This window comes from Fusarium mangiferae (assembly GCF_900044065.1).
Source record: "Fusarium mangiferae strain MRC7560 genome assembly, contig: FMAN_scaffold003, whole genome shotgun sequence".
NCBI lineage: Eukaryota > Fungi > Ascomycota > Sordariomycetes > Hypocreales > Nectriaceae > Fusarium > Fusarium mangiferae.
In genome coordinates, this window is record NW_024573923.1 from 3,001,045 (window position 1) to 3,018,909 (window position 17,865).

Consider the following 17,865-nt stretch of genomic DNA (forward strand, 5'->3'; position numbering starts at 1 on the left):
ATCTGCTAAATCAACGCTCGACCTCCCCTTTCGACCACCCTCGATATACGCAATTTATCTCACCCACCCTGGATCGATCGCAAAATAGAGTCTCACACGATCGTTCGGCGGTTCCTGACGCCTATCTCACGAGAGATCTTTTCCAACAATACTTAATATCGATCCTGAGGACGTAATTTGTTTGGATAACCATTCTGAGAGATAGCCGATTGAAACGACTACTTCAGCATGAGACCAATCAACTACCTACCGAGACCTGACCTTTTGGTCTCGGTGTTTGCCTCCATTTCAATGTACGGTGGCCTGGTTATGGCTCAAGATACCAAGGATGACCCCAAGAATAATGATCCCTCTGCTGTTCCTGAGGCGACCGATTCGAAGAATAGCGATGCCAATAAACCCACCAATACAGCCGCTGAGGCAGCTAGTACTGAGACGAAAGACAACGCGAAGCCTGCGTCAACGAAAGACGAGCAGTCTTCGAAAACGGAGGAAAAAGAAGAGCCCAAATCTACTGCGAAAGATGACTCCAAGTCTACTAAGGAAGAGGATCAGGCTAGTACTGCGACAGGAGAGGGTCCAACCAAAACCAAAGACATTCAGTCCACGATCACATCCATTGCTTCTTCTGGCACGGAAGAAGCTATGCCTACCTTGACAAGATACAAGCCAATTCCTACTTATCCAGCTCCTTCGGTTCCCCCTACTAACAACGCTCCTTTCATGCGACACTCGAGTGCCCCTGACGGTACCGTGTTTATTGCAGTTGGTGCTATCCTTGGCGCTCTTGGGCTCGCCATCCTACTCTGGCGTCTTATCGTTGGCATCCTCCTCCATCGGTCTGTTGAGCGAGCAGCCAAAGCCCAACATAGCGAGAACGCAAAGACTGGCTTTCCTGCGCCCCCTGCACCCTTCTACAAGTATACTGATACCGGATCGACAATGTCTCTCTCTGCTGGTCGTGGCGTGCGACGAACCACCCGTGGACCTGTTCTATCGTCAACTCCCAGTGCCTCCAATCTGTTTTTCTCCCCAACTGCCGCAGCATCAGGCAACGGGGCTGGCAATCGTGGCTCTGCATTTTTGCCATCTGGTTTTTATGCGGCTGGCACGAGCTCTCCCGGTGGCCAACATGAGAATAACATCAGCATGACCAACTTACGCCCCGATTCACGCGGTCACTTTGGCACTCCTTCACGACATACCTTGAATCCAAGTCCTCCAGATTCACCTTCATTCCAAGGCCGAAGGGATATCAGCAACTCGACCCTCAATCTCAATCGACCACCAAGCCAACGCGCCCCTAGTGCGTTCCTCGAAGATCTTCTCGCTGACGATCCTTCGAGTCTGCCGCCTCCACATATGCCTGCCTCGACCGCCAGGCGCCCATCCTATGGCAGTGGCTCTCCTGGCGCGCACAACCGAATCTAAACCGGTATCAAGCGACTTCTATCATGGAAAACTTTACATGCGAGCGACATCATGCTTAAGCGTCCTTGTTACCAGAGAAAACATTTGATGTTACAGGAGGGGCATCACCTTTGAATCATTTTACAACAGCGGCGTCAAGAGAGTGGCATTTTTCTCATTGGGATATGGCTTGTGGATAATTCGATACTCAGTCATGAGGGGATATAGGTGTAACGATCCTCGGTAATGTGTACGTGGTGTTTTGAGTCGAGTTTTGGGCTATTGTCGACGATGCAATAGTTCAGCTTGGCTGTAGGCGATGGTGTAACTTTAAGCCTTAACCACGGCCGCTATCAGACCACCAAAGTTCTAGTCTATGTTTGGATAACTTGGGGGAGTTAACGGTTTTGATCCATACTCCAGAATTATCTTCTGGCTTTCTTAGTACATAGTCCTCTTCAACATGATATCTTCATTTCCGCCTGTCTTCTGTGACTAACGACAACCAAACTTGGGAGACAACCACGAATTTGATGGGTGATGGTACACCAATTGAGGTAGCCTGGAACTTCCGTTATGAAAGAGAAACGTTGAACAAGTGCGATGTCTCCTTTTACGAGAATCCGTTGGTCTCAATCGTGAAACACCTACGTATACAAATTTGCTCTCACGACTGAGCGAAGTTAGACATATTGCAATCAAAATCAGTAGTTGCCAACATAACATAGCTTTAAGTTTGTGACAAATCACTCCTCTATCTTGCAGGTAGAGGGTATGTTAGGCAAGAAACGCCATGATTATGAACAGACTGCACTCATATTACGCCGTATGTTGTATGTCAAAGGTAGGCCGTTCATACTATCATGTGCTCATCATCGTACACTCTATTGCGTTCTTCGCCGCATACCACATAAAACCCCATTCCTGGTATTGCGCTTTAGCCGACGCCATACTCCATGGCTGTTGGTCCCACAAGATGTACCGTTCTTCATTATGCATTAATAAGTTATTTCATCCTTGAGTCGTGCCCTGCCTGCGCCTTGACTAACCGAGGGGCATAAACAATCTAAGCTTGGGAGGTCGTTGTAGCCCTTTCTCCTCAGTTATTATCGTTCAAAACTGTTCTTTGTTACTGTGCCCTTCCAGAGACCGTCTTTCCGGATGCTCATCAACAGGTAGGCTGTAAACCGAATCACGGCGGTCGGGCTGGGGTTGCTTTGGCTTTGATTGCTCCTTTTCTTTTCGTTCTTCCTCTTCCTGCTGTCTTTCTAGCGCCTCAATCTCTTTGACAGTCTTTTTGCTTGACTCGACATCCTCTTCCGCCTCTGCCAATAGTAATCTCACTCTCTCGATCCTCGTCATGGCCCCTTCTAGTTTATCGAGACGTCTTCGTTTCTCTTGATCTCGTCGCTCCAGCTCATCCACGCGCTGTTCTAACTTTGCCCGTGCACGTCTCTCCTCGGCGACCATTTCATTTGCCTGCTCGAAGAGGGCAGCGCTAAGCTCCTCAACCTCTTGGCTGGTAGCTGCAACCTTGCCTTCGGCTTCCTTGCGCAAGCATTGTTCTCGATTGAGCGCCTCCAGAAGATCTTCGGCTGATGGAGATGGCGGGGGGTGCAACTGTTGTGGGCGGTGCGATTGGCTGCTTATGGAACGCTGGTTGGAAGGCCGGGAGGGGTTGGTGTCGATAAGGGGAAGTTCGTGTGACTTGCGCGGGGAGAGAAAAGATGATAGCCGGCTGGTGCCGGTTTGTAGGAATGACATGCGAGGGTTTGTAGGCGTCGCAGGGAGTTGCTTCTGAGTTGGCGATGAGGGTAGCTGAGCGCGCAAATTGGCAAGTTCATCTTCGTAATCGGCCCAGCGATCGACGGCGGCAGTGGCCTTCTCATTAAGAAGACGGACTTGGTTTTCGAGATCTTCGATACGGGCCTGGGCCTCAAGTAGTTGAACTTGGCTGTGATCGAGAGGTAGTGAGTAGCCACAGCCCGGGCAGCACGGCGTAGAATCAGCGGAGAGAGTGGGCGCTGCCATTGTCATGACCATTGTCGTTGACATGGCCGGCGCCTATATGATGTTGTATGTGAGCCGTCGGCGGTTACTGAAGATGCAGGGCGGGTGCTAAGAAAGGCTTGTAGATGCGATAAACCGTACAATCACTGAGAATATGCCAGCGAAGCAATAATAGCCACCAAGGGATGAATATAAAAGTCGCGGGGTGTTGTTTCAAAAAGAAAGGTTTCAATGGATACAGGGATAGTCAGCCCGAGTGTCCCTATTTTTGTCGCTGAACCGAATGCGGGCAGTGGCTTTGGCGCCTTGGACACGCGATAGCTTGAGGGGCGGGGAGGCGCTTGGGCGGCTGAGCAGGCGATTTCAGTGGCGCGTGTCTTGGTGATCAGGGTCCAGTCGTGGCAGGGTATGTATTTCAGACTACGAAACAAATGGCGTTTCTTGTATACCCACGCATGTTACAGTAGCAAGCCGAGACCTTGGGAGTTGATGTTATTTACGTTGATTCCTTCATGCACCAAGACCAGGCAGTTGATTTCCCAATCTGCCCTGTTTGGGTAGTCATTTGTTCCACTACTAGCAAAGACATAGGCAGTCAAGCGCTAAAGAACAACAAACGATATTTCATGACTCAATCTCGTATCAAATTTCTGTTGGAATGAATAAACAGGGTCAAGTCACGTCACTATATCTGATCATGTTACATCCCATGCGATAACTCTGGGAATACGCTTCTCGGGTGGTATGAGCTTTAAATCATGTTGTTATGTTGATTCTGGGGCAGGCCCAACTCATTTTCGCCTGGCGGTCCTGGGCTCAATTCTCGTCGTTGTGGATTCTTCTTCGACTATCCCAAGCCCCGTCTCTTTTATCGAATTTGAGCGAAGAGCCCAGCCAGACGAATTGGCATTTATGCGAGACGCCTCGCGCCATGAGATGATAACAGAAAGCCATTGTATGAATGGAATCCGGTGGCTATAATGATGAACACGTGCCTTGTTCCCTGTAGAATATAGAGTTTGCAGGTGCACTTGTTCCGCGGCGGATAGGTCTCCTAGCCAGATTATTCCGAGACAAGCGATGTCGGGTGTCCTTGTTGTATCAAGACAGCTCTCAAACGAAACTACAAGCTCAGCTTGGCTTTGCAACCTTTCGAGGCTCGCAAATGCCTGTTTCGGGATCTCTGTATTCTTTCCAACTGATAGGGACCATATCATTACCCGCCTCACTCGTAGCCATAACAACGCCCAGTTCGTTCGAAGCCGTCGATAGGTAGTAGTTGGCCTGGTCTCCGAGGGATATCTGGCACAAATATGTCAACACCACCACCTTATACCAAGCAAAGGGGAAACTCACCACTTGCGCGCGGACAATGTCGCCAGGCTTAAAAGACTCGTAAATCTTAACCTTATCCTTTTCTGTTGCCCTTACGTCTTGTACTCTGATCACACCCTGCCACTCTGTCTGCAACACTGTGTCGCCAACTTGCTGAATAACCACAATCGCTTGCTTTGGCATTAGGCGCAGGACTCGTGCAAGGACAATATTCTCGACGTCGGGCAATATCTCGCGCTTGTGACCATGGCGGGCAACGGAGATAGTAGCCAGCTCCTCTGTCGTAGGTGCAGTGATCTTGTTGAGACGCTTTTGAGGGCCGGGGGTCTTTGTCGGGGGTGTCACAGTGACTCGGCCAAGCAGAGAAGAAACTACATTGCCTCCGTAAACATGTGTACCGGGCCCCGGCGCAAATTTGGTGACCGGGCCCAGGATATTGCCGGGCAGGGCAACGGAGGGAATGTCGTCGACAGCCATAACCCTCGATTTAGGTGCTTAGGTGAGCTTGCGGTGGAGGGTGTGAAGGGTTTGCTTCATTCAGCTCCCGCGCGGTTGAAATTGCTTATTCACCGGAAGTCGTCAGCTCAATCTTTGCGGAATATCGGAGTTGGGTGTTGGATGACGAAAGCTCAGTTCAGCCTTGCAGTTATGCAGTCTCATTGCATCCAGACTTTGCTGAAATTCTCCAAATCCATCGGGACGGCTTTCAATTGCGGGGCCGACATTGAAGCTCATGTGTTATGTAAGCGCCAATGTGGTGCTTAAGTCCCTGCCGACTAACTCCGTCCTACACATATTGAGTCCGCCGAATCGGAGCCGGGCTTTCACTCAAGAACGCCATTCGACGACAAGTCTATCGGATCTTAGTGTTCCTCCTCGCTTACACGATGCAATGCAGTAGTCCGGCTACTAAAGACTGCATGGGCGGGGAAGCGGTAAGGTCTTTTTGGCACGGGGGGATAGGTTTCGTCATGGAAGCAGGACAAAGGCCAATGCTGAGCTACCATACCTCGGATTCGAGGTCACCAGACCAGAGAGCCGTTATGCTGTGCATGGCATGACGAAGAGGTTATGCTGAGTGACTGCCAGACTCCTCAGACACTGGTCCTAAGTCGGTCATCAACTCGTCTCGAAAGAGCTGGTCTAGATTCCAGCCATGGTTTTGGGTACAGTCGCAACGTGTTTACCATGCATCGACCGCGCTGAGCAACCAATCGCCAATGTTGAATATTCATCTTGTACTCCGTAGCGTTCGACTTGTTCAACAGTCAGCGCTGTACAGCCTTGACTTGTACGATGCCTGTTACGCCCCCCTAAACGGGTTAAACTGACAACATCTCCCAGCAACAGTTACCAACTTGGGTAACTTGTCACAATGACACGTTCTGAAATCTATAAAACGCAGATGTATGATATCTCGAGTTCGAGGAATGGCTTCTAGTGCAAACTCGGGTAGTGGGGGAGGTGGTTCCATGCGGGATCTCCACACCCACGCCCACGCCCCTTGGCAACAACTGGCTAATGAGAGGCACTTCGTTTTCGTTCGAAGATCCTAAAAGGGTGTTTTGCTGGTCAGAGCTCACCTACCTAGTATACGCGGACACTGAACGAGTTCCAGAGCGAGAGGCCGAGCCGAAGAGCACCCATCATGATGTTATTCTCGACGAACCGAGCCACTTGCAGCCCAGGTCTCTGTTTCCATCCAGTCACTTTGTGTCTTCTCTGTTGTGATAAACACCATTTACAGAGTTGCCTGAGTCAATTCGGTGGCTCATTGCTTGTTATTTCATCATGAGCCTCTCATAGCCGTCATCGAAACTGCAACGAATCCATCCTTCACGCAACAGGCACCGGCCCCCTTGGCGCTATCTCCGCGTGGCAGGCACCCAGGATTATTGCCGTAATCCGAATCTGTTGAGCGTCGGTTCAAAAGGTCTCTAATAAGAGGCTGATTTTACAGTGCTTTGTAATCCATTGGGTCCTTTGTCTACTCTCTTCATCGACCATACAGGCGATGCAGCCACACCCAACCCACCCACACCCCCTGTAGACGGAATCTTTTTGTTACTGTCATTTTGACGAGATTCTATTACTTTTCTAATTCGCCCTTATTCCCTTTCCCTTCGTCTTAAATTTTCATCTGTCTCTTGTGTCTTTTCTCATTTTATCACGCCAAGATCTACCTGTGGGCCGTCCATCAATCGGTTTTGTTTCTTGGCAACCCATTACGAGGTTGTATCGCGATCTCAGAGACGAAAGTATATTGTTTCCGGTTCAATTCCGTCGCCTTTTCACTCCTCATAGTGTCATTGGTCTCACGACGACCTTATACAAAGTTGACATTGCTTGTGAGACTGTATCTGGGTATTATTAGATATAGGCTTTAGCCGCGAGCCTCAGAGCTATTCCACGACTCATATCTGTTTCAACATTCACGGGATATACGAGACTGATCCAACGCAAAAATGCCTGATCCTGTGGACAAGGAGCTTCAGCCCTCTGATACCCAAGCCGCTTCTTTCCCCCCAACAAATTTCGAAAAGTCCAGCGACTCAGATGAGGACAAGATAAGGGAGTTTGGAGAAAAAGACGCCGAAAGAAGCGAGAAAATTGATGAAATCACTGAGAAACATGAATCAAGGCTTGCAGATCTCGAGGAAATCAAGACTGGCGCAACTGAAGCTTCAGCAATTACACCGACAACATCAGGAACTCAAGCGCAACAGAAGAAGCCATGGCATAAGAAATTGAATCCTCTCCGCTGGAGCTCGCCACCTCCGGTTCCTGAAAAACCAATGCAGAGTAGGGAACATGATGCTGGTTTCCTAAGCAAGTTAACATTCCAATGGATGGGACCGTTGATGCATGTGAGTTTTAACACTTTCTCAAATTCTATCTCGCTGGTTATACTGCCGATCTGCAAGCCACCAATTTCTGATATGCGGCGCGGCCCGTCTTACAACGCCTTTGCTGACTCGATGATATCAATAGGCTGGCTACCGAAGACCCCTGGAAGAGAATGACATCTGGACTGTCAATCCGGACAGAGCCGTGGAACCACTGACTCTGCAAATGAAAGCATCGTTCCAGAAACGAGTTGAAAGAGGTGACAAGCACCCCCTATTCTGGGCTATGCACGAGACTTTTAAGGGGGAATTTTGGACGGGAGGCGCATGTGCCCTCTACACCAGCATCATCCAGGTCATAAGTCCATTCACCCTTCGATACCTGATTCAATTCGCTGCCGATGCCTATGTAGCGAACAAGACTGGTGGGCCTCCACCCCATCTTGGTAAGGGTATCGGGCTGGCCTTTGGCATCACACTGATGCAAATCACCCAGAGTTTGGGAACGAACCACTACATCTACCGAGGCATGACCGTTGGTGGTCAGAGCAGAGGAGTTTTGATTGGACTTATCTATGAAAAGTCGCTGGTCATTTCAGGCCGCGCCAAAGCCGAGGGTGCTTTACAGAGCAACGCACCTGGTGCAAAAGACGATGCTGAAGACAAGAAGAAGGCCAAGAAAGCCAAAAAGGCGAAGCCGGATGCGTCAGATGGAACAGGCTGGGGAAACGGCCGTATTACTGCTCTGCAGAGTGTTGACACGTATCGTGTCGATCAGGCATCAGCTCTATTCCATATGGTATGGACGTCTCCTATTTTATGTCTCCTCACTCTAGCACTCCTGCTCGTCAATATCACCTACAGCGCCCTGGCTGGTTACGGTTTGCTTGTTATTGGAATGCCGTTCTTGACGAAGGCTATTCGAAGTTTGTTTCACCGGCGACGAGCGATCAATCAAATTACCGATCAACGTGTGTCTCTTACCCAAGAAATCTTGCAGTCAGTCCGATTTGTCAAGTTTTTTGGATGGGAGAAGGCTTTCCTCGAACGTCTCGGTGATTTCAGAAATAAAGAAATCCACGCCATTCAGATCTTGCTTGCTATTCGAAACGCACTCAATGCCGTCAGCATGTCACTCCCCATCTTCGCCTCCATGCTGTCCTTCATCTGCTACTCCCTCACGCATAGCGGTCTTACGGCTGCCGAGGTTTTCTCCTCACTGGCTTTGTTTAATGGTCTCAGAATTCCTCTGAATTTGTTGCCTATGGTTTTGGGTCAAGTAATTGATGCGTGGGGCTCTGTTCAGCGAATTCAGGAGTTTCTGCTTCAGGAAGAGATGGTCGAAGATATGACAATTGACACCACAGGTGATGATGCGATCCGACTGGAAGGCGCCTCCTTTACTTGGGAAAAGTCCCACAAGGAAGAGTCCGAGAAGAGCGAGAAGGACAAGAAGCAGATCCAGGCTCAAACTCCCCAGCACGAACCTTCAGGTGATGACACAAGCACTTTGGTCGAGGAGCGAGAGCCTTTCAAGCTTCAAGATCTCAGCTTTGGTGTAAAGAGGAACGAGCTTGTTGCTGTCATCGGATCAGTTGGTAGTGGGAAGAGTTCTCTACTGTCTGCACTTGCTGGCGACATGAGGAAGACTGATGGCCACGTTACTTTCGGCGCATCCAGAGCTTTCTGTCCTCAATATGCTTGGATTCAGAACACCACTCTCAAGAACAACATCATATTTGGTAAAGATATGGACAAGAATTGGTACAAAGAAGTCATTCAAGCGTAAGTTCCCTCCATTGTCTCGCTTCAATTGTCGCTAACATACTTTCTAGCTGCGCGCTCCAGGCAGATCTCGATATGCTTCCCAACGGCGATATGACGGAAATCGGTGAACGTGGTATTACCATCTCTGGAGGTCAGAAGCAGCGTCTCAATATCGCCCGAGCCATTTACTTCGACGCCGATATCGTTCTTATGGACGACCCCCTTAGCGCTGTTGACGCTCATGTTGGCCGTCATATCTTCGATAATGCCATTCTTGGCCTTCTCAAGGATAAGTGTCGCATCCTGGCCACCCACCAACTCTGGGTACTCAGTCGCTGTGATCGCATCATTTGGATGGAGAACGGCAAGATCCAAGCCGTTGATACGTTCGAGAAACTTATGAAGGACCATAAAGGGTTTCAGTCTCTTATGGAGACAACTGCGGTTGAGGAAAAGCGAGAAGAGGCCACGAAACCCGACGATGGCGAGCAACCCACGGCAGACGAGAAAAAGAAGAAGAAGAAGAAGGGAGCTGCCCTGATGACCCAAGAAGAAAAGGCCAGCTCGAGTGTCTCTTGGTCTGTCTACGCTGCCTACGTCAGGGCATCTGGTTCCATATTGAACGCTCCGTTGGTGCTATTCCTCCTTATTGTCTCTCAGGGAGCCAATATCGTGACAAGCCTTTGGTTATCATATTGGACTTCAAACAAGTTCAATCTCTCTACGGGTGTCTACATCGCTATCTACGCAGCACTTGGTGTTGTGCAGGCTCTCCTCATGTTCGCCTTCTCTGTGGTCCTGTCCATTCTGGGAACGAAATCGAGTAAGGTCATGCTTAGAATCGCTGTAACTCGCGTCCTTCGTGCACCTATGTCCTTCTTTGATACGACACCACTTGGACGAATCACGAACCGCTTTTCACGGGACGTTGATGTTATGGACAACAATCTTTCGGATGCACTTCGCATGTTTCTGTTGACTATGGGTATGATCACATCAGTATTCATCCTCATTATTGCGTTCTACTATTATTTCGTGATCGCCTTGGTCCCTCTGTACATTGCATTTGTCACAGCAGCGATGTACTACCGTGCTTCAGCACGAGAGGTCAAGCGTTTCGAATCCGTCCTCAGATCACACGTCTTTGCCAAGTTCGGCGAGGGCCTCACAGGTGTCGCGTCGATTCGAGCCTACGGGCTACAGGATCGCTTCGTTAACGAACTACGTGAATCTATCGACAACATGAACGGCGCTTACTACATTACCTTCGCTAATCAGCGTTGGCTCTCAATGCGAATCGATCTTATCGGCGTACTCCTTGTCTTTGTGACAGCCATCCTTGTTGTTACGTCCCGTTTCTCGATCAATCCTTCCACTGGCGGCCTTGTTCTGAGTTACATCCTCTCGATTGTTGGCATGATGCAATTTTCTGTGCGTCAACTTGCCGAAGTCGAGAATGCTATGAATGCTGTGGAGAGACTTTACTACTATGGTACTGAACTTGAGGAGGAGGCTCCTTCACATACCGTCGAAGTTCGGAAAACGTGGCCCGAGAAGGGTGAAATTGTCTTCGATAATGTCGAGATGCGATATCGTGCTGGTCTCCCACTTGTCCTTTCAGGATTGACGATGCATGTCAAGGGCGGCGAGCGCATTGGTATCGTTGGGCGTACTGGTGCTGGAAAGAGTTCTATAATGAGCACTTTGTTCCGTCTGGTTGAGATCTCTGGTGGTAAGATTACCATCGATGGTCTCGATATTTCCACCCTTGGACTTCACGATCTCCGATCCCGGCTCGCGATTATCCCACAGGATCCCACTCTCTTCAGAGGGACTGTCCGCAGCAACCTCGATCCTTTCCATGAACACACTGATCTCGCACTCTGGTCTGCTCTGCGCCAAGCGGATCTTGTTCCTGCCAACGCTGCATCGCCCGAAGAAGCACGCCGTACAAACGATCCCTCACGTATACATCTCGACACCCCTGTCGAGGAGGATGGCCTCAACTTCTCGCTCGGTCAAAGGCAGCTCATGGCACTCGCACGAGCTCTTGTCCGAGGCGCCCAGATCATCGTTTGCGACGAAGCCACTTCTTCGGTGGATATGGAGACAGATGATAAGATCCAGGCTACTATGGCAGTTGGGTTCCGCGGCAAAACGCTTCTGTGCATCGCTCATCGCCTGCGAACCATCATCGGCTACGATCGTATCTGTGTCATGGATGCAGGGCGTATCGCTGAGCTGGATACACCGATGGAACTGTGGAAAAGAGGCGGTATCTTTCGCAGCATGTGTGATCGCAGTGGTATCAGGGTCGAAGATATACACGGTGCAAAAGAAGAGATGGGTTTGGTGACAGGAGAGAGCAGCCAACAGTGAGGTGCTGACAGCATTATAATCATGAAAATGGTGTTCAAGCATATAGATTTGATATAGTCATTCATATTTGAAAGCGCAATGAGCCCGAAAGATGCGGCATCTTAGTTCATAAATCAGAATACAGTTATTTCCATTCGTTGCGGATTTATATGTATTATGTGCATAATTTCCCAACCCACAACTACTCTGCTTAGACTGATAGAATGTGTGTGGGCAAGCCCCGTGCGTCCTAAGTGAGATACTGTAAGGACTGTCGGAGTTCTGACACCAAATTGCACATAGGAACATCCAGGATAACATGTACAGCACTTGATGGGTCTGCTCGGATCGTCTGAAAGCTGGGGAATGAGGACACTGTTGGAACCCGAGCGATCCTTGACGAAGCGGTGCACTAAAGACTGGTCTTGATACATAATAAAGATATATTCTTCGTAGCTTGCAAAACGCGGAACGCCTGGCATAACATATGACGCTTTAGAAATATTCTAGTCTAGCCACTCTTTATAGGCTTTGCCATTTAACTCAGAAACACCACCTCGTGTCGTCAGTTGGCCTGGCTATATGTACTTCTTGCAACGAGCAACATTCCACGGCTCAGTCCTCAATGCCGTTCCATGACTTCTCATCCTCAGACCTAATTGCGGTTTCAGACTTTGGCGTCTCTGATTTGGGTTCCTTCACAGGCTTGGAGTCCTCCTGAGACTCAAGAGCTATCGCCTTTCGAGGCGGTGATTCTGTCTCGTTTGGGGAATTCGATCGTCTTCGCTTTTCTCCCTTGTTGGGACTTTGTTGCTTGTCTTGTTTCCATTTAGGTGAGCCATTGCCCTTCGACTCATTTTTCTTCTTATTCGACTTGTTACCAGCGGGTGGTTGTGGCTTGTTCTTGCTCCAACTCTCGAGCATACGAGCAACTTGAGGCCCCCAAACCTCTTCACCCTTGGCCAGATCCTCATATTCGAGACAGTTGTCGTTCCCGACCTCGAAGTCGCTCTGGCGTGTTCGAGCAAGCTCTGCCATCAGGGCAGCTGAATCCAGCTTAGCCCCTAGATCATGGCAGAAGCTCCTGACATAGAATCCAGATGTTACAGTCAACCGCACCTTCACGGCGGGAGGTCCTTGGTCGCTCCACGGGGGAGGTGTGCTTGTATCAGGCGACTCTGGAACCAGGTTCGACCCCTTATTAGAGTATGTCGGCTGTGGTAGCTGTCCAAGAGCGCCAGACATCATGGGAGGCTCTTTGGATTTTCGCGATCGCTTCGATGGTGCATCTTTGATAAGCGCGTCTTGGCGCTCCTCAAAGCTGCGCTTGAACGATTCGTGCGCCGCTATCGCTTTATCGTCCTGTTGCTTCTCCTCTGGGCTCAACTTCTTGTTGGTCTCCTGTTGCTTCTTAACCCTCCAGACCTGCTCCGCCAGGTTGCGCTCTGCAGCCTCAGCTTCCTCGGTTGGCCATCGGTGATTGTGCTTCCCAGGCTCGTACCATTCCACCAGCTCAATGCCCTCGACCTCGACTTCTCGACCCTCGATCTGTCGTGGGATGGGCTTGCCTTCACGCGCATACTCATACAGAGGCTTCCCGTTCATCTTCAACGCAGAATATAGGGGCGGGATCTGCATCTGACGGCCCCTGAACGTTTCGAGCTCCTTCTCAACTTTCTCACGAGTGATATGCTCATATGGCCGCTTGGTCAGAATGCGACCTACTCGATCGTAGGTATCGGTCGCGGCGCCAAATACAACGATGGTCTCGTACGTCTTAGTGCATTCCAGAAACTGGGGAAGAGACTTGGTGGCGGATCCAATGCCCAGGATGAGAACACCTGTAGCAAGGGGATCCAAAGTTCCTCCATGGCCAATCTTGACCTGCGAGGCTTTCTTGATGAGCTTGCGACGGGCGAACTCTTTGCCGGATTCGCTAATGCGCTTTGCGACCTCGGAATCGATCAATGGCTTGAAAAAGCTAGAGGGATTGAATGCTTGCTGGCATTCGCGAATGACTTGCGCCGAGCTTTGGCCGCAAGGCTTGTTGATGGCTAAAAGCGATCATGTCAATGCAAAGTTCGCTACGGAACAGCGTCAGCAATTCACCTACCAAAGACGCCTTCTCGGACCTGGTCCGCTGCCATCTTCAATGTCTTTCGGGGAAGTCGCATAAGCCCTCCAAAGGACTAGATATGGCCAAGAGGAGAAAACAGTAGAGAAGGGAGGAATGGAAATTGTTGAACTTGAGGCCGCGGTGGAGCTTGTTAAGAAGATCCAGCGCCCGCCACCAAACGCACCACTCACTTACTTTGACCTCAGAGCTCGATTCATTGTCTTCGGCGCAGAAAAAAAAAAGTCTTATCAGCAGTAGTCCCCGCTTAAAAATTACCAGGAACAATTAAAAGTAGTCTAGGCTACAATAAGTCATGTTAAATGCCTATGCGAACAATAGAAACAGGAGAAGCTTGGAGCATGCTTTAAGCACAATTGTACGGATACAAGCGATTTGTGAGTTCGTGGAGCAATTAAGATTTGTAACTGCCTTGAATCCGATGTAAACGTTTGAAAGTTCCAGGCTCACCGATTACCTGTAATACGAAACAGGAATACACATACTGCCCGAGTAATTATTTCAGCTTTAGGTCCTGACGAGCTATTATCGGCAATCCTTGATTGGAGCAAAGGCACTTTAGCCAACGCGTTCTAGTGGGACACCCAAGAACACCTCACCTTAGTACCTTGCCTACCAGAGGAGGAAAGAAAACTCAGGACCTTGACCCTAAATGATAATAATATTTAGATAATTTAGCCGTGGTGTAGGGGAGTCTTACTAAGTTTATTTTATTACCCTGTTTCAATTCTTGAGTTTTCTTGCTCCCCTAGGCTTGCCCCAGGGAGTAAGAAAACTTGGAGGCTCAAGGAAGGGTGTCAAAAATAACAAGCCGAACGGCATGGAGAGGTCATGTCAAGTGTCACGAGTATTTTTGTCTAATTGGATACAGGTCCAAGCTTTCTTACCTTCCCTCGCCTACCTCGTGCAGGCCCTTTAGAAAACAATTACCCCTGTAACTTTAGTGGGCTGTCAGTGATCTGCCCCGCTATCTTGCCATTTGAAGCGCGACCGCGTTTCTGTGTAGGCCTGCCGACTGAATGCTAAGTTAGCTCTCATCAACTGCACATTTATTGTAGTTGCAGTCCTTCTGCACCACTTTCACATCACCAACACTTCCCATTCTTGCTACGAACAAACCACTTCTCGCTACTCCATTGACCGGTACTTTCAATACAAGTTGAAATTCATCAACATCTCTACTCCCTGCCTACCGGGGCCGATTTACTCGTGCGCTCTCAAATCAACGACCAGCAAACGTCTTAACGCCCCATTTCGATGAGCGCTCTCGAGGCTTGAACATTGCAAACATGGTCGGGCGCCCCCGCCGGGCGTCTACGTCTAGTGTCGATACAGAAGATGAGAGTCAACGATCATGGAAGCAGGAGAAATCGGTGCTGCGGTTTGACCCTGGTGGTGTGGACTCAGATACAACCTTCGAGATCAATGATGCCGTCGTTCTCAACAAAGATGGTCACACCCTTGAAAACGCCCTCGATGTCGCTACTCGCGGCCCCTACATCATCCGAGGATTGCTCCATATTGAGGAGCAGTCGCAGAGAGCACGCCGTTGGTTCTTGCACCCATGATTATGATGTAATGAGATCTAACTGTGCATCACAGTCATAATGAAAGTGCGTTCTTTGACACCTTTCGAAGTCAGAAAATGCGGCCAATTCTCTATCGGAGAATCCGAAAGCGGTTCTCCAGTCATATGGATGCTGGGTGCTTGTGGATGGTTCGAATTAAACCCTGCGCCAGCATACCTCCCCATATACAGAAAGATGCAGGAGGCTATACGGCTCTACTATAGATTGATGGCAATTTACAGGGATAAGAAACCCAAGAAGGCGAAGAAGAGCAAAAAAGATGCGCTGAAGGAACTCTACCAGGTATTCCATGAGGTACGTATCGCGGTCCCTCGTATGCTGCTTAACTACCTATACAACGATCCTGACTCTCTATTCAAGTATGCTGCCAGTATAGGAGATGGTTCAACACTCGAGGAAGTGATCACAAGATGTGATGACCATGCTTCGTTTCTGATTGCTCAATGCATCCAGGACCAGAGCGAGGTCGAGTGGTTCGTGACCCCTTTCTTCAAATGGTTGATAAATAGACATCAAGTGAGTACAAGATCCTTTGTCGTCCGGACTACTGAATCTTATCAATCTTTTCAGGATCTATACAACAAAGAGCTTGAAAGAATGAACAATCCTCCGCAGCCCCAGAGATCCCCCTCTGCTGAGGCCAGCAATCCCCCTGTCTCACAGATATTGACCTCCCGAACTCGCAATGCTTCTTCGGCCCCGTCGACGGCTCACGACGCAACCCCAGATATCATTCAGCCTGAGGACAGTTCTCCCCGACGACGATACTCAAGATCGCGGTCTGCTACTCACAGGCCCGAAAACACTGCCGTGGACCTGTTCAGCTCTACACAGATTTCGAGAGATGGGTCAACAAGGCCGGCCAGCGTTCATTCCTCAGCTAGTGTATCAAGCGCCCGTATGAGCCAGGCACCTGGTACGGTGGATGCCAAGGACGATGCTTTCCGGAGCGTTCTTGATGCCCTTGAGTGGATTCGCGTAGAGATCAGCAACTCCAGGAGCGGACATCTGAGCATCCCAGCTGTGACTCAGAGATTCTGGTCAAACTTCAGTTTCCCCACATACAAAGGGGATATAAGGCCATCATATAGGGTGCCTATCTCGGAAGTTCTCCATTACAACGCGCATGCTCTCTTACAGGTTCTTAACAAGGATAAGTATGATGGCGAATTCTATTCCTGGCTACAAGAGCTCGCCCAAACGCCTTTCAACCCTGTCTTCATTAAACCATCAGATTTTCCGTTCTACGTTAAACGACGTCAGCCATCTAACAAGAACAACCCAAGCAAAACAGCACCCCCCTCGCAAGCTAGAGCCACCTCTAGGAACCACGATGAAGGGCCTTCAACTCCTCTTCGCTCTTCGCCTGCAGGTAAGAGCCTTATGCGACCAGGTCGTCCATCTGGTATCAAGTCCAGTCTTCGTCTGGCAACCACTTCTAGAAAGCGGCCTCACTCTGAAGTTGATAGTGACTCTGAAGATGAGGGGTCAGAGCCGAAGCGATCCCACTACTTTTCTGGTGAGGAAGAGACTATGGGTAATACCAGTCACATGAGTCTGTCCGAGGATGAAGATGCTCAAGAAACATCCGAAGGCCCTGTCAAGATTTATCTAAGAGCAGACAACATACCTACGACCGTACCACGTGGCCCTGGCGAGACATGGGTCTGCGAAGAAGAGGATTGTGGATATGTGGTCCGTGGCGGTGATATTCAAAACTGCCGAGACCGTATCAGACGCCATTTTAACGAGCACGAACAGCAGATGGATCGTGTAAACCTCGCCAGGACCGAAGCCACTCGCGGTCACTTGCCTGTAAAGTATGCTTATTTCCCGCCCTTTCTGATTGTCGTTGAGTTACACCCCCCTTGCATTACCCAGCAAAGGCAAAGCCCGCCTATAGACCAAGTTGCTACTGCAGCCTCAACTCCAACACTTGCGAACAGCCCTGTTGCACCCTCTCTTCAGCCACGAACACCAGAGTCGTCTCCAACCAAGACTCCTGTTCTTGCGAGCAGACACAATTTTAGGTCCATTATAGATGGATTCCGAAGGCGCGCCCATCCCGTGTCAGATAACATCGATAAACTGACATTTTGATCATAGTCACCTAATGGACAAGCTCAAAAAGCTAGGTGAGAAGTCCCAGGCCGCCGAACAGCTTATGGTCAACGAAATCGTGTTACCCCAGCGCATCAAACGAAACCTGCTTGTTTAATCATATCAGACGACACTTGTCGGCTCTCGGGCTGAATCATACTTTCTGCATCAGCCCTATATTTTGTTTCAAAGGAGATACCCTCAGCAATGGCGCAGCGTCGGTTTACTAGGACGAGACCAGTATTCAATGGTCATGCAAGCAGAAATATCTTGGGGATGGTGCAAGCCAGAGCTCAATCACCATTTGCGGATACTC

The 17,865-nt window shown here is 49.6% G+C and overlaps 6 protein-coding genes across 6 annotated transcripts; 3 read left to right on the plus strand and 3 right to left on the minus strand.

Annotated features, from left to right (window-relative positions):
- Nucleotides 1-228: 228 nt before the first annotated feature.
- Nucleotides 229-1,431, plus strand: FMAN_04180 (uncharacterized protein; the record flags this gene model as incomplete). Its single annotated transcript, XM_041829139.1, has 1 exon — nt 229-1,431. One exon carries the CDS (start codon nt 229-231, stop codon nt 1,429-1,431), a length of 1,203 nt encoding a protein of 400 aa, XP_041679932.1.
- A 1,092-nt stretch (nt 1,432-2,523) lies between these two features.
- Nucleotides 2,524-3,465, minus strand: FMAN_04179 (uncharacterized protein; the record flags this gene model as incomplete). Its single annotated transcript, XM_041829140.1, has 1 exon — nt 2,524-3,465. The coding sequence occupies one exon, from the start codon at nt 3,463-3,465 to the stop codon at nt 2,524-2,526; it is 942 nt and encodes a 313-aa protein (XP_041679933.1).
- A 1,086-nt stretch (nt 3,466-4,551) lies between these two features.
- On the minus strand, nt 4,552-5,232 carry FMAN_04178 (putative CSL4-core component of the 3`-5` exosome; the record flags this gene model as incomplete). Its single annotated transcript, XM_041829141.1, has 2 exons — nt 4,552-4,722; nt 4,777-5,232. The coding sequence occupies 2 exons, from the start codon at nt 5,230-5,232 to the stop codon at nt 4,552-4,554; spliced, it is 627 nt and encodes a 208-aa protein (XP_041679934.1).
- A 1,988-nt stretch (nt 5,233-7,220) lies between these two features.
- On the plus strand, nt 7,221-11,747 carry FMAN_04177 (putative ATP-binding cassette transporter protein YOR1; the record flags this gene model as incomplete). Its single annotated transcript, XM_041829143.1, has 3 exons — nt 7,221-7,622; nt 7,747-9,386; nt 9,437-11,747. The coding sequence occupies 3 exons, from the start codon at nt 7,221-7,223 to the stop codon at nt 11,745-11,747; spliced, it is 4,353 nt and encodes a 1,450-aa protein (XP_041679935.1).
- A 594-nt stretch (nt 11,748-12,341) lies between these two features.
- On the minus strand, nt 12,342-13,873 carry FMAN_04176 (uncharacterized protein; the record flags this gene model as incomplete). Its single annotated transcript, XM_041829144.1, has 2 exons — nt 12,342-13,780; nt 13,840-13,873. 2 exons carry the CDS (start codon nt 13,871-13,873, stop codon nt 12,342-12,344), a joined length of 1,473 nt encoding a protein of 490 aa, XP_041679936.1.
- Nucleotides 13,874-15,149: 1,276 nt separating this feature from the next.
- FMAN_04175 (uncharacterized protein) lies at nt 15,150-17,667 on the plus strand (the record flags this gene model as incomplete). The annotated part of the gene is made up of 5 exons (XM_041829145.1): nt 15,150-15,408; nt 15,463-15,743; nt 15,810-15,965; nt 16,020-17,269; nt 17,556-17,667. 5 exons carry the CDS (start codon nt 15,150-15,152, stop codon nt 17,665-17,667), a joined length of 2,058 nt encoding a protein of 685 aa, XP_041679937.1.
- Nucleotides 17,668-17,865: the final 198 nt, after the last annotated feature.